Source organism: Oryzias latipes, chromosome 3, assembly GCF_002234675.1.
Source record: "Oryzias latipes chromosome 3, ASM223467v1".
Lineage (NCBI taxonomy): Eukaryota > Metazoa > Chordata > Actinopteri > Beloniformes > Adrianichthyidae > Oryzias > Oryzias latipes.
The window spans coordinates 28,611,508-28,627,089 of NC_019861.2; the positions used below are offsets into that span (position 1 = coordinate 28,611,508).

The 15,582-nt window shown below is 37.9% G+C and overlaps 1 protein-coding gene across 7 annotated transcripts in view; it reads left to right on the plus strand.

The window, feature by feature from the left end:
• The first annotated feature begins 11,106 nt into the window (after nt 1-11,106).
• Nucleotides 11,107-15,582, plus strand: part of LOC101171151 (CUGBP Elav-like family member 6) — a 150,607-nt gene continuing 146,131 nt past the window's right edge. For 5 of the 7 annotated variants that reach the window (XR_911651.3, XM_011493244.3, XM_011493249.3 and 2 more), the window contains exon 1: nt 11,107-13,103. Coding sequence is in view for 6 of the 7 variants with exons in the window: in XM_011493244.3 (XP_011491546.1) it covers nt 12,854-13,103 (250 nt within the window). In the remaining variant the exon portion in view is untranslated. The remainder of the gene's footprint in view (nt 13,104-15,582) is intronic. The other 2 variants (XM_011493216.3, XM_011493254.3) reach the window with 1 other exon arrangement.

Sequence of the window (15,582 nt, forward strand, 5' to 3'; positions counted from 1 at the left end):
TCTGTGTCTTCTCTGCTGCCCCTTCCTTTCCTCAGTTTGAATGTGGGCACAAAGAGAGGCAGAGAGAGGAAAGTTAATTAGATAGAAGTCCAAAAGGAGAGAGGGGGGGGGGGGGGGGGCACCTGGTAATGGAAACGGGCTGTATGGAAACAGATGGCCCAGAATTTATTAACTTGCAGGAGAGCTTCAAGGAAGCCACTGCAACCAGACATTAGGCCAGTCACTGTCTGGGTGGGGACTAGTAGGCGGCTGCATACAGGTAGAGGCGCTCTGAGCCCAAAAATAGAAAGCAGATTTATCTCTGGATTCCTGCAAATGATCCATTACAGGTAAAAAAAAGAAAAGAAAAAAGAATGCAATTGAATTCATGGTTTCACTGTTTTAGTCATGGTCTTTCAAGTCACACAGTAAGCGCTATCAAAAGGCATTTTCTTTTCAAAGGATAGTAAGTCATCTGCCAGATGTCTATCACATATTTTCTTTCGGCAACAGCTAGACATGAAGTCGTATTTTTCTTGAGAAAGATTAGCCAAAGAAAAATTTCAAATCTGTTATCATAAAGCTGAACGTGAGAGAAACCTGAAATTTATATCTTAGCCTATCTGCACTTGTTTTTGCTTTTACATATTTCATTGCTGTTGTGCATTCAGGTGAGTAAATGTCCTCAGATAAGTGATGTAATGAAAGACCCACTCCAATGAAAATAGTTTTTTTTGGTGATTTTAACATGTTCTTGTAGCATTTTTCTCATGATGGAGGACAAAATTTAAGCCTAAGACTGCATTTCTGATCATTTCTTCATTCAAGTCATGGTGAATCAGCAGATAACAATCGGCAGTAAGCAATAAGCTCGAAGGGGGATTGTGTAAACAAAGGCATGATGGGCGCAGGCTTACTCACAACCAACGGTCCCACCCAAAACTCAGAAGCAATTTTTTTATGAACTCCTGCTGCTCTGCAGAAACTATGTCCTAGAAAAATTCATTTTTTCTCTCTCAATTTACTGGGAATGTTTTTACAATAGATCAAAAGATCTTCAGAGTGGGACTTGAAGAAGTAAAATTTATTCTGTTTGAAAAAAATATTAAGAATAAAAAGTTCAAATAATCAAAATATTTTCACTTTTAGTGCAAAAGATACAAAGAACAGCTTGCAATTTACAGAAAATGGAAAAACAAACTATAATCTATTAACATGCATCCACTTGAGAGGCATAATTGTGAATAAATGGTAATGCTAATGTAGTTTTAGCCTAAGGTTAAGTTTAACTGATTGGTTTATGAAAACACTTAATGGAACCACTCTAATTTGCTGCTCAAGCCGTGTATTCTAATACGAGGACAATGACAACAATAAGTGATTCAAACACATTTGGTTAGCAAATTGGATTTTGCAAACAATTCAGCTTTGCAAGTTTTCAGATAGATGTATTAAAAAACATTTATGTTAATGTTCACAGACTGCTAAAATACATAGGTTTATGAACTGAAACATCTTGCATTTAGCCCTTTTTTCTTTGTTAATGCAACTCTGCAGTATTTAATGTACAGCTTTGAGCGCTTGGAGACACAGATACATCCTTTGGACTGCAAAACAAACACATCCTGTCCTTCCAGCACAATAAACAGCTTTATATTGGATGGAAAGACACTACTGGGAATGAAACATTCTTAAAAAATAAGCTGAAAACAACAATATTTTATTGAGCCCCTCAGGTCCTCAGACATCTTAAGAGTGAAGGGCTTGTATTCTGCCACATATTCAGTCTGGTGTGTGTATCATGTAGTACACTCATACTCGAATGCACACTGTATTTTAAAATGCTCTGTGGACTACTATAGGAAAATAAAAAAAAGGAGTCAGAAAAACTAAGAAGCAAGGACAGTTTCAGGTAGAGCCTAAATGTACGACACCAACTTATCACTGTTTTTGATGTTTATCAATGCTTGTGATAAAAGTACAGCAGAACGTCCACAGTGTAAAAGCCTAATGAAAAACTGATTGGTAATTTATTTAAGTCTCTGCATAGAAACAGGGCGGGAGGCAACATGTGCGACAGAACACCCAGTGAACTTGTTGTGTAAGCTCTGTAAAGCAACACTGTTTGTGAGTCAGCTACGTGAGCTTCTAAATGCCACACAGTTGATCCTGCGAGGCTGCTAGCAAAATAAAAATAGACTGTGATGACAACTCTGCTGTGCCATAAAGACGCCCATTAACAATGTGTGTTTCTGAAGCTGCCAAGGGGCCTCGGCTCACCTCTAGCTGTTGAAACAGCCTAGAGCAGAAATAAAACCAGCCATCCTGCTTGATCAAACAAGCTTTACCAAATGTAATATATATATATATATATATATATATATATATAAAAATCACTGGTAAACAAGGGTAAAAGCAACTCAAGGTTTGATTGCTTTAGTGCCATGCTGTGTGTTGCTTTTGATAAAACGTTGTAGCCAGCAGCTGCACAAACTTAGGTAAATATTAATTTCCACAATGCTCTTACTGTGAATCTGCACAACTTTAGGGCCCCTCCACGTCCTCGCCTGACTCTTGAAAATAAGAGGTGAACTTGGACTTGTCTGTCTGCAGGGGGACCTCTTTGTGGGGATTAAAGGGCAGAGCAGAAGGAGGGGTCACAGATGTAATGGATGTATTGGGACAAGGGCAGGTTATGAGGGTTGGCCAGGGGTGATGCATGCAGACATGCTGAGATGCATAATGACAACAGAACGATATGACCAAATGCACACACAAAATAACAACAAAGACATTCAAAATAACAGAAAAGAAAGGGCAAACAGGAAGGAGCAGAATCTCAAGATACAACGTCACCATGGTCTTTGGCAGTATTTCAGTGTGTGCTGGAAATAGTACAACATGTAATTTAATTTGACTGTTTATTAGGTTGCTTAGGACAGTGCTCAGTTTGGAAGAATCTGGAAGTATCACAAAAGACATTTATTGCTGAATTTAAGTCCATGATTTGATGAGAATGTGTGTCCAGTAAATCATTTATCATTTCTCCCAAATCCTTATAAACCTTAATGATGCTGCTTGTAAGCCTGTCTCTGTGTTTTCTATCACTTTTTTTTCTTTATTTAAAGCCAACTAATTACCAATTTTCATTTACAATGATGACGTGAACCCATGAAACAAATTGTGGAAAGAACGTGCTTTAATAAAAAGCTCAATGATCTGGTAAAAAAAAATCTTTTTGTCGTTTCCAATCCTGTCAGGATTTGCCTAATTGTTCTTTTAATCGTTGGCATGATTGACCCCCATGACACAAATGTTCTATTTCCTTCAAGGGTCGCCACAGTGAATCAACCCTCAATTTGGGGAGGTTGTTTGACTTAAGATTTATGGCTGATGCCCTTTCTGACTCAACCTTCTGCTTTCAGCTGGACTTGGGACCGCCACATGGAAATACTGGGAAGTGCCACTAACTAGTTGCAGTAATTTCCAACAACTAGTTTGCATTCCCAAACGGTGGGCTGCTCAACTTAACAGGCCAGACCAGAGCTTTCGAGATCAGATGAGACATCTTCTGGGTGGCACGACTGTATAACTGCATGACACAGATTAATTTATTAAACTTCACTAAAAAGCCCTTGTGAATTAAAACAGGAATTTAAGTTTTTTTTTGTTTGTTTGTTTGTTTGTTTTTTGGCACGTTTTCCTAACCTTAGTGTATTTTCTGGGCATAGATATAGAAAATGTCCTTAACCATCCTTCTTTTAAAATTGTCATTTTATTTGAAATGCTTTGTATTGGATTTAAATTATGGATGCTGTATATGCTTGAGGAAATGACATTTTCACACTATTTCATTATGTACCCCACCTTAAGGTTGGCTCCAGAGACCCAGTGACCCCAAAAAGGATTCCATGGGTCCCGAAGATGGATGGATGGATGAATGGATACTATAGGCACACGTGTCCCTTGTTATAGTGGAACAGCTTTTCTTATGCTGACTTTGCTGTGAATTTGTGACTTGATATAACTCAGTCTAGGAGGTAAAACCACCCTATAAACTGTTGACATAAACAGGTTTCATCTTCACCTGTGCATCTATTCTGCACACACACATTAAACCCCAGAGATACCATATACAGACAATCTCATTGGCATAGCTATCAATCACCTGACCATGTACCTCGTCTCTACTCCCACTCCTACACTTGGCTGTGGATCCTGCCTCTGAGTTGTCTCGCGTCCCCAGTCGTCCCCCCAACTCCATCTGGATGAAGCCCATCTGCTGGACTATTTAAACATGTAGTTGTAGAGTTAGATAAGTTAATTCTTCTCTAAGAGTTTTGGTACATCGCCTGTGGGAGGATCCCTCCTTCATGTGGACACACCTGAGGTTTTTTCTTCTTTTTTTCTGGAAACTGTTCTTTTAGGGGTTTTTCCTCATTGCGGAGAAGGGTCTAGGGGCAGGGATGCCCAGTTCAGTTTAGTCTGTTTAGTCAGTTCAGTTAAGAATTTTCTTATTGAATTCCATGTATTAATGATTTTTACAATATTGTGTTTACTTTACAATTACTGGTACGAAGCCCATTGAGACGACTGTTGTTGTGATTTTGGGCTAAATAAATAAAATAAAATTGAATTGAATCAATACAAAGTGAAACTGTTGACAAGAAAAGAGATTACTACACTATTCTTACTACTGAGTGAAGTTATAGTTTTGCAATAACTTTACTAAACTTTTATTTTAGGCTGGAATATACATTGATTCTTTTCTTTTCTTTCTTCATCATCACACTGAAATGTATTCGTCTGTGTGCAAAATGAGTTGTCTCAACCTTAAGATCATTGTCTATGGATCAAACGTCTCTGTCATTTGATGTACTAATGAGCTGAAACAGCATCAGCTGGTGAGAGCGTTGGCCATTTTTATCACCAACCTAGGAGAACAGACACCTTATTATACTTTCACTGGGCTATTCCATCTCACTTTGTCATGATTAGATTTTTTTAATGCTGTGTAATGATCTTTATATAAAGACAAGTGATACTAGTTTTTGTAGTGTTAATAATGGCTCTTTCTCTACAGATAATTAAAAAAATGCTGATTTAAATTCCAAGGACAACTGCCGCTCATCAACATTTGAGAGTATTTAATTTTAGATATACTGAAACATCTGTCCACGTATGCAACTGCAAGCTGAATGAGCAGTTTTGCTCTGATGCTTTCAGACTTTAATGACTATGTGCTGATTAACGATTGACAACGCAAAGTTTAAAGTTTATTTATACACTTTAAAAGGCAGTTTTGCGCATTTTCTCAACTTTTAAATGAACTATTACTTCCAAGGGGTGAAGTTGTCCTAATTTAAAGAAGCAATGCAGTCCATGGCTGCAGGGACTGCAATTGCTTACATTTTGAGTTGCTCTGGTCTTCATTTTCAAAGGATCCGAAACCTTATCAACTTATTAGAAAAACAGATGTTTTGATAGACAAACAAACAACCAAACAAACAAATAAATAAATGACATTTGATACCTGAAATCACCAGGAAAGTTCTATGTTTTAAAATTCTTCACAAATGCTTTACTGTCATACAAAATAATTCCATGTTATATTGCTTTTTCCTGTTTTAGATCCTTTGTTCATCGAAAGTATAAAAAAAGAATGAAATGGCTTTTACCAATAAACTTACTGCTTAAAATGCACTCTTATCTTGAGGATCTTTGGCATACTTTTAAAATGTCTTTGTATTATCGCCATTTAGGCATGGCCATGTATAATCGCTATTTTTAATTGAAAGAGGAAAAAAGATGCACCTGGTTCTTTATTACAATGCTCAACTGTCCAATCAGTGTATCCATCAGGAAAGGTTTGTGTTTGAGCACTCAGGATATTCTCCTAAAGCAGAGGACAAGACAGGTTAAAAGTTTTCCCACTGAGGAGAGGGGTTTGCTTGAGCATGAGATGCATGAGTACCATATATAAATTAATGAGTGTGTAAAATGGCTGTCTAATGTCAACAAACTCACAATTATTCAAACATCTTTCAGAATTGCTGTGTGTCATCTCTGACTATCTGTGAAATGTCAGCTTATCAATGCTTTTAGATGACACAGAATATATGTTTGCAGTCAAATAAACCATTTCTGTCTCTGTCACTGAATGGATGAAGTAGCTGCTTTGCAAGGTGATCTCTGCCATGCTGCAGCATGCACATTTGGGTATTCTGGCAACAGTGTACTTCTAAAGTCCTTTGACACATTCCCAATTATGGACAATATACCTGAAGCATGTAAATGTCACGTGACACACAAGGTGCCATGTTGTAAACATTAAATATGTTCTAAACACAATCAGTAATCAACAATTATCAATCAAAATTGCTTTTATTACAGAAAATAATATATGGAGACCATTTATATTAGTATTTTCTGAGATGAAATCAAAAGACTGTTGCTAACAAACAGGAGATGTGCACATGAAAAATCGATTTAAATTGCTTTACCACTGCGCTGCATGAACCAGCGGCTTTACACTTATTTTTCTGGTGAGAACATTTAAACTGCTCTTAAAGTAATATGTTTTCTTTAAGACAGGCCTGTCTTTCTGATCTTCACACTTCACTGTGTTGCTGCTTTGTTGCCACTTGTTCATATTGTCAGACAAAATATAATGTATATACACCACTGGGACTCTCGACAACCGATCTGATGAACTATTTTTTAATGCTGTATGATTTTTCAATCAGAACACTGAGGGATTTTTAAAGTTTCTCCGTTCTCTTATCTTGTTTTCTGACTCTGTTTTCAGTTTTCTCTCCTGGGAAAGCTCAGGGGCAGCCCAAAGACTCCAAGCTGAAATGCCTTCAGCATCCCGAGTCTCATCTCCAACAGATCTTATCATCTCCTGACCTCATCACTTCCTGTCTTCAGACAGCTGCCCTCACCAATCATCATTTTCATTCTGTAAAGCAAAACATGTTGCCTTCGTTGTTGGAAGACCTAACATGCCAGAAAATAACATAACGTTCCTGATAGTGAATGAAGAAATATTTGTTTTCTTTTACAGCCCTAGATTATATAACAAAGGAGTCTGACAATTAAATGTCATTATATATTTGAGTTTCTTAAAATAATGGATGCATTTGAAATGAAAAACTTTAATATTGTGAATGTAAGATTTTTTATCATAACCTTAAAGTCCCACTCAGATCATTTTTTGATCCTTTGTAAAAGCATTCCCAGTAGTTCTTTAATTCTGTTTTAGCCAAAATCACAAAACCTGTCATTTTCTAGGACATAGCTCGGACATGCTGGGGCGCCCATGGTGCTGGGGTGGCCGTGGTGCGGCGGTAGGGCGGTCGACCCATGATCGTAATATTGCAGGTTCGATTCCCGCCTTGCACGCCCATGAGTCAAAATGTCCTTGGGCAAGACACTGAACCCCACCCTGCCTCTTGTGGGAGGTTGGCGCCAGAGTTCGGCAGCGGAGCCGCCATCAGTGTGTGAATGCGTGTGTGACTGGGTTTTTGGGTCTGTGACTGTAAAGCGCTTTGGGCCTTCGAAAAAGGTAGAAAAGCACTATATAAGTATATGCCATTTACCATTTGCCATCTTAGAATAAATATCTAAAACAATGCCATTCAAGCATGTAGACTCCTGCTAGAGATGACTTGCATTTTGCGTCCCAATTGAACAAACCTAAAATATGCAGATGGAGGAAAGAAGGATGGATTTGCAAGCGTGCACCACATCAGTGGAACAAATGTCAATGCTGCTGAGCTGCACAATCACAATGCAGTTTTTCATCAAAGTGTGGAGACAAATAGTATGACTTAAGAGTGCCAACAGAAATGCATTCACATACTTTTAGCAGCAAGTACAGTACATTTGTATTTATTTATCATTCGTTTCTTTCTTCAAGATTGTAAGACAATCTCAGAGACCTCACCTCTGCCTCATGCAGAAGTTGCTGGTAGATGTTAAAAGACATCTGCAGCCCACTCAAAATACATAAACAGTAGGCTGATTTGAAATGATTTTCTGACATAATGCTGTATTCAAATGCGGTCAGTGAAATCCATGGGGTTACACTAAGGGAAGGTTTACACTGAGGATCATTAGTTTTCAGAAAGCAGATGAATCACAGTGATCTCACTGACCTCTTATTTGTTTTTCTCTCATTCCTCACTTTGCATCGCCCGCCAGTGAACTTAAAAATGCAGCAAGATGCCTGGTTATCATTCAGCAGCATGAAAACAGTGGCAAACAATTGAACTCATAAAGGGAAAATGGCCATGTAATTTACCTTTTCAAAATAAATATAAGCAGAACTTCATTTAGCAACAACATTGCTCAGCATTGTTAAACAATCACTCCTGCATTTTCCCTGCAGCTGGAAAGGCAAATGAGCTGGCAAGAAATTCTGCTTTAAGAGAAAATTATGGCCTTTGTGTGAGTGGGTCTTTATCTTTTAGAGCATGGGGGGGGTAGAGAAACCCTTCCCCAGGCTAAGACTACAGTTGAGGTTTGAACCTACTTGAGTATTAGCATATACACCCACAGAGTCACAAAAAATTTCGTCACATCTCACGCTGGCTGTGCCATGAATATAAATGGCAGCTATTCTTTTGGACGTTTTCTACAAAACAGACAGTATAAATGTTCATGCGTAACCACATCCAACATTCTCACTCCATATATTCAGTTTAACAGAATGATAAGCACACAGTATGTGCATGACACCGATCTGTTAAGAACAACGCATGTCCTACTTTATATCACCAATTGTCTTCTTTACGGATTTTGATTTTATTTATACTGATAAAAAATAACTTCCACTGCAGCTTAAATTTAAAAATAGATAGATACATATGTGTATATATATATGTAAAAGAAATGACATGTAGAATTTACCCTTATTGAGGCCAGCAAAGGGTCAATTTAATAAAAAATAAAGAACATTTCCATTAGCATGAGTACCGGTAATTTTTGATACATTATTTACTATACTGTACCTTTAATTTCAAATAAACTTAACCTGGTGAAAATATGCTCTCATTTCAGGTGTAAAAACATATCTTTTCGAAATCTTGCACTCAGGGGGGGGCAATATTTTTATTATCATGTATGGTTTTCTTCACAAGTTTGCTTTGACTTGATGGCTGGAGCTTTTATGACAACTCTTTAGTGTTGGAAAAGATGTATCTGCAGAGGTGCACTGTGCAACCATCAGGGCGCTGAGCCCGGCACAGACACGAGCAAAACTCTGTCAACCTTTCAGATATGCATGCCTGTGTTTGAACAAAGTGTAGGCTTACACCAGAGAATAATTGAAGAGATCATGCAGTACCTGCTTTTCTTCCAGCTAGGCAGTTCCCTAGTCTCCAAAGCTTTTCAGACAAACTATCCCGTAGAGGAATCAAAAAGACAAGGAAACAAAAATCACAAAACCAATAAGCAGCACTGAAGCTAAATTAGCCATGCCTTTCTGGGAAACAATGGCCCTGAAGGTACCAACAAGGGAAACCTGTTTTTATTTCAAATCTTTCCCACAAAAAAATTGCTTTTTTATAAGACAGTCTACAAAGATGTGATTAGGAGGGATATAAATAAATATTTGAAACAAAGGGAGCAGTGCCAGATGTTCGTGTTACTATCAAAACACAACTATCCCCAAAGACCATTCACACTGACAAGCATCAGGGGTAAACACACGTACATGCACACAAAACAAACAGTGTATAATCCATCAAAGCCGACTTCTGCACAACCTAGTGGCCGCAGAAGTTCATTGTGTCCATTTTGACAAATCCCACTGGAGTGGCTCCTATTAAGTAAGCTTTTAGTGTTATCCAGGGTTTTACTTTTTGAAAAGTTTCTACAGAGTTCATAATAAAGCAAAGTAATTCCACAGTGAAAAAATGATTAAAATATAAATGTTTCTTTTATAGATATTTATATTGAATGTGTTTATTAAAGTGTTTAAATTACCTTCAGCAAACACATTTTTATTTTTCATTAACCTCTTACAATCTTAGAATAAATATTTTTTTCTTTTAACTTGTTAAAGTCACAGGTCAGGCGCAAATAAAAATCAACTTTTCAGTAAGATATATCTAACTTCAACATTGTATAGAAAAGGTATTAAATGACTTCAAACGCCAGCCTACAGCACTTGTTTTCAAATACTTCATACATAATGTGCCATATGCATTTTGCTGTTTACACATGACAAGACCCACATAAATGTCAGCTATATAAGGTTTAATTATGAAGTAGGCCAGCCTTGCATTGATGCTGCATTCCCATCTGCATTGATTAGACCTTTCTGTGCGCAAAACAGACAGTGCAGGTAAGAAAACAATAACACTGAACACGCTGCATGTGTAAAGAAGAAAAATAATTCTGAGGGTGACATTTAATCTCTGCTTTGTGAAATGTCTGACATAAATGTATAGAAATCTGCTAAACAGGGGGTAAAAGACAATTGGTGAACTTGAAAGAACTTAGAGACAGTAAATATGGTAGCTAGAGTTTGTTGGCTTATTTTTTTGTTCGCATATGATTAACTGCTTAACTAGATGGAACCCCTTCCTGATTTTGACTTGCAAAATGGTTCTTAATGTTAAAAATACTTATTTTTACTTGGTAGGGACTGAAGGTGAAATAAAAGACCAAGTGTAATTTTTTTGGTGTACTAAAGTAAGACTAGTTACTTCAAACTGCAATTTGGTTAACATTCTCATTGAGTGATGGGCTACTCTGAGTTTAACTTTACACATAAAAAATGTAATCTGTAAAAAATATTTTAAAAGTTAGATGGAATGGCATATTTTGATTTTCTTGATATGTTTCTACAGTACTTTTCAATATTTTTTCTTCACATCTTAACTTTTTACTTTATTTATTACTTTTATACACACTTTTATATTGCCCTTACAGGTTAAAGTAGTTTTTCTTTAATCTTTAAGTTGAGCAATGGATAGCAAAACTATATATTTTTTTAATTATTTAAAATGAGTACTACAAATTGTGTTTATTGTTGTCATGCAAAGAAATCAAGTATTGGGATTGTGGAACTGTAGCTTTAAAGTTCTTGGAGTTTTTTTTTTTTTTTTTTTTTAAACATCAGTATTGGTTCAGCACCACGGACAGTTACAATAGTACCAGAGCAACAGAAAGGCTTTCAATAAAACAGGGTTTTATTCTTTGATTTTAAAGAACTATTTCCATGTATTTCCATAATATGTGTTTGTTTGTGTGTGTGGGTGTGTGTGTGTGTGTTTAAAAGTTGTTATAAGCAAATGAAATGGAAAGATTACAAGAATGTATAATTTTACAGCACATTATTCTTATGGGTTTGCAGCTGCCATTATATATAATGTTGAGGATGATGGTTATTACTGTATAATCTGAGTACAACATCATAATTGACATCGAATGGGCAAGCTTAAATAAGCAATGCTTCTGTTTGCTCCCTTTCAAACATGATTGCATTGTATTGTCACTTTGTTATTAATGTCATTGTCTGACCTATCATGTGAGACTGATTGTGCTGGTCTTTTACAAATGTTTGTAATAAAATGAAAATAAAAAAAATTAAACATTCAACGCACATTTATAATTCATAAATGTGCTTGTAAATATCTCTGTTGAACAGTATGAGAAATCGTTAACAGTTGAATAACATTAAACATGTTTTACTGAAAACATATAAACAAATCGCTTTGGGGTAATGCTTTTTGAAGAGTTTAAAGACTCTAAAGTAGATAAAGTCATTTTCAAAATTGGAATATTTAAATTCCCATACCAATCATCTTTTGATCTAGTGTTCCCAAAGATCTTTTAATTATCATTGTGGAGTTATTGGTCAATATAAGAATAATAACAAAAAGAGTGTCATTTTCATCAGACATAGAGAGTAGTGGTAGCTCATTAGAAATTCACCTCTGAGTTGTTGGCTAGAATGTTGGCTGGAAAAAACCTGGCCCCTTCCCATCATCCATCTGTTTAAACTCTCTACCACTAGCTAACAGGCTCTTACAGCTTCAATCTAATAAACCTGTGCAATAAAAATGGCGTGCAATATCGGAGCTATACAGCCGTACAGTTTTAAACCTGATGCCAGCTCAGACAAAGAAAACAAAGACACTCATGGAATTTTTTTCAAGCCTTCTGTTTTGCCTGAAAGTTTAGCTTTTTGATGGATGACTTGGTAAAATGTTAAGCAGCCCACATACGCAAAAGTAAATTAAGTGAATTTTTAAATTTAAAAGTCGGGAAATTTAAATGTACAGGAAATTAGTTCAGTATAAATTTTCTCATAAAACAGACTTTCAGAAAGAGGTGCAGTGGAGAAAAAAAAACCCTAACATACATAAATGTTGTCATGGTAAAGATTAAGCAGATCACTTCATCAAGAGTGAAGAAAAAGCACAGATGCAGCTTCTGCATCATTTAAATGCCCCACTCTGCACGACTGTTCAACTCGTATTTGTCTGATCCTCGCTCATTATGCAAATCAGGGAGTAGGCGTAGTTTGTCCTCAAAAGTGCGATCTGACGTCACGGTAATGAGTGACACTTGTTGGGGTGGAATTGCGGAGGCTTACGAAAAAAGAAGAAAAAAATTAGAGAACATAAAGCCATAAACCATAAGAGAAAATAAATAAGGCTGATTCCAAAACAAGACAGCTTATAGGCTGCAGAAGGAGTAGAAGAGGGGAGGGAGAAGAATCAGAGGAGGAGTAGGGAGTCAGGAGCGTATAAGGGATGGGGAGGGGGGGCACCGTGGTACTGTGCAGTTGACTATAGAGAGATAGGAGGAATAGAGAGAGGGAGAGAGAGAGAGCAGCCCGCCGGCCCATTGAGGAAAGATGGCTACAGTCACTGCAAACGGAGTGCAGCAAGAGAATGGATTCAGCACCACGAACAGCGCCGGCAGGATGAACGGGCTCACCATCGGCCAGAACACCATTCCAATGAAGGACCACGACGCCATCAAGCTTTTCATCGGGCAGATTCCCAGAAACCTGGAGGAAAAAGACCTGAAACCCCTGTTTGAGGAATTCGGAAAGATATACGAACTCACCGTGCTGAAAGACAGGTTCACGGGGATGCATAAAGGTGGGTTGCCGCGCTCTCGGTGTGACTTTTGCGCCGCCGCGCAGACTAGTGGGGCTCTCAAAGACATTTGGAGAGAAGCGTCCCAGCTCAGCTGAAGGGCAGAGGGCAGGGAAAGTGTGTCAATTTGCAGATGCACGGGGCTGAGTGGGAGCCGTCACGCGCGCACACACACTGTGACTGCGAGGGAGAACACGTGGAAGCCGATGACTTGCAAGTGTAGGGTTAATTGGGCCAGTCCACGTAAATACTACGATGATAAAAAATAAATAAATAAATCTTCCTTTTGTGTTTACATCGAAAATCATGTGCCGCTTCCTTGTTGGGGCGAGTTAGGGGGCGGGACGGGGGACAGGCACGCGCCCGGGACCCCGTGGTATTTTGCAGCTGCAAAAAAAATAAGTAAAACGCAACATTTGATAACAAAAAAAATACCCATCGACCACAGAACCCACACAGAACACACTGACTGTCACATAGGAGTGATTGTTTTCCGGGAGCAGGGAAATGCAAACCACTATCAGGCAATCAGCACCGGGGATTAGGGTGCCGGAATGCCGCTCTGACCTTTCAGGCGGGCTGATGATCATGTGCGCTGTTCACTTTTCGGAAGTCATTAGTTGTGGAGAGCACTGTTTGCTTGGCAGCTGGATCGCATTGTCGTTCCGTGGGCGGGTTCAGCCAGGAAGTACAAAGCGGGATAATAGTAGAGGCTGAGACCCGTGTCGCTTGTTTTGCTCACACACACAAACAACCCCAACACATCCACCACCCCTCTATGGTCCCAAACAATGAGCTCCACAGACAAATGGCAATTAGTGAGAAATATTCACGTGGGTCACTGGTTGCAAAAATGAAACCAATATGGATAAAGACAGGAGTGTTATTATTATTGATTCTACATTTATATTTGTCTTAATTTAGATTTGCCAACTCTATTTTTATATGAATGAAGTGTTCCTACTTGTGCTGCTGTCATTTATTTAATATTACCGAATGGATACGAAAAAAAGCAAAAATCCCTTTTTTTGTGTAGTGTGTTGATCAGTGGTTACAGTTTACGATCATATTTATTAGCTGAAGTCAAGCTCCCTTGTGTGAGAGAAGAGCGCCACCTGTTCCTCCAACCACCGACCTACGTCCTCCTTCTTTAGGTGCCCCCTCTTTTAGACCCACTGATCGATTCCTATCATTTTTCGGCAGTTCTTGTTGTTTACGCCTGCCCTGGTAACACCCCTGAATGTCAACAGTCTGGAGGATGGTTTGCCATTGGAAGGATAATCCCGTTCCAAAGCCAGACTGCGCGCCCGTTCAAATCATCCTCCACCAAGGCCACTCTGATGCATACAGCAAACCCACTTCATCCCGTGTGACATTCAAAGTCACTTTGGGAACGTAGGCGTGCACTTTTAATAAGATTTGACCAATGCATTATATGGATGAGTTTTCTCTTATCAGCCATTCCCTCAGACCATGTACATGTCTCATGCTGCGTCGATGTGTGACATCTGTGAACGAAAACATGAGGGCAGACAAGTAAGAAAATAGGATTAGCGTGTTAAACAAAACAGAGGAAGGTGCTCTGTGAAAGCTGATATGTCACTCAAAGGGAGCTCCAACTGCTGAGTGGCTTTGAACTATGAAACAGTGTTTAACTTTTAAACTCAATCCCTCAAACAATCAACAATGTACGTTTAATCGTTTTTAGTAACCAAGAGAAAAACAGGAGAAGTAAAATGTTTGAAGGACATCGAATGATTTGGGTGCAGGTTTAAAACCAGCAGCCCCTGTAGCTACATGACTCTGGATTAAAATGGCCATAACTTTTTACATAGGATTATGGTTTAATCTAACATCTAACATTTTTTTTGTTGGACTTTACTTCAGTTACAGAAAACCCAGTAATCATTTGCATATAAAAGGCTCTCGATTCTGGGATAGTTAAAAGAAAAAGAAAAAACACAATAATTTTCACATCGACTGCAGGTTTTATGATCAATGACCGGATTGACAGGAAGTTGTCCCCTTTATTTAGAATATCTTTAAATCCTCTTTCATCTCTGCATCCTGATTTGCTTTTAAAGGCTCAGTTCTTTTCTGCACTCACAGTGAGGTTTTTAGTTACATCTCGCTGAGGTTTTTTATTGAATTATTCTAAATTGTGATTCCACATTGCTTTGTGTAATAGAGACAAACCAAAATATCACTGTTTTTTATTTCATTTTATTTTTTGGGGGTGCACTAAAGACAAAAAAAAGCCAAAATATAGGAATGGAAAGACATTATTTCCAGAGTGAAATTGGTAGGCTTTCAGAAATGTGACAAAAATAAGTGTGGGTCGTGTTTAACCGATGAAAAAACTATTCCATCCAGGTTGTATTTTCCACAAGTTGTCTCACCAAAATAAGTAATTGGCATTGATTCTAGCACTTTTAAAAAATAGTAGTACCTGGTAAGCTTTGATTTTTTTTCCATTAAAATA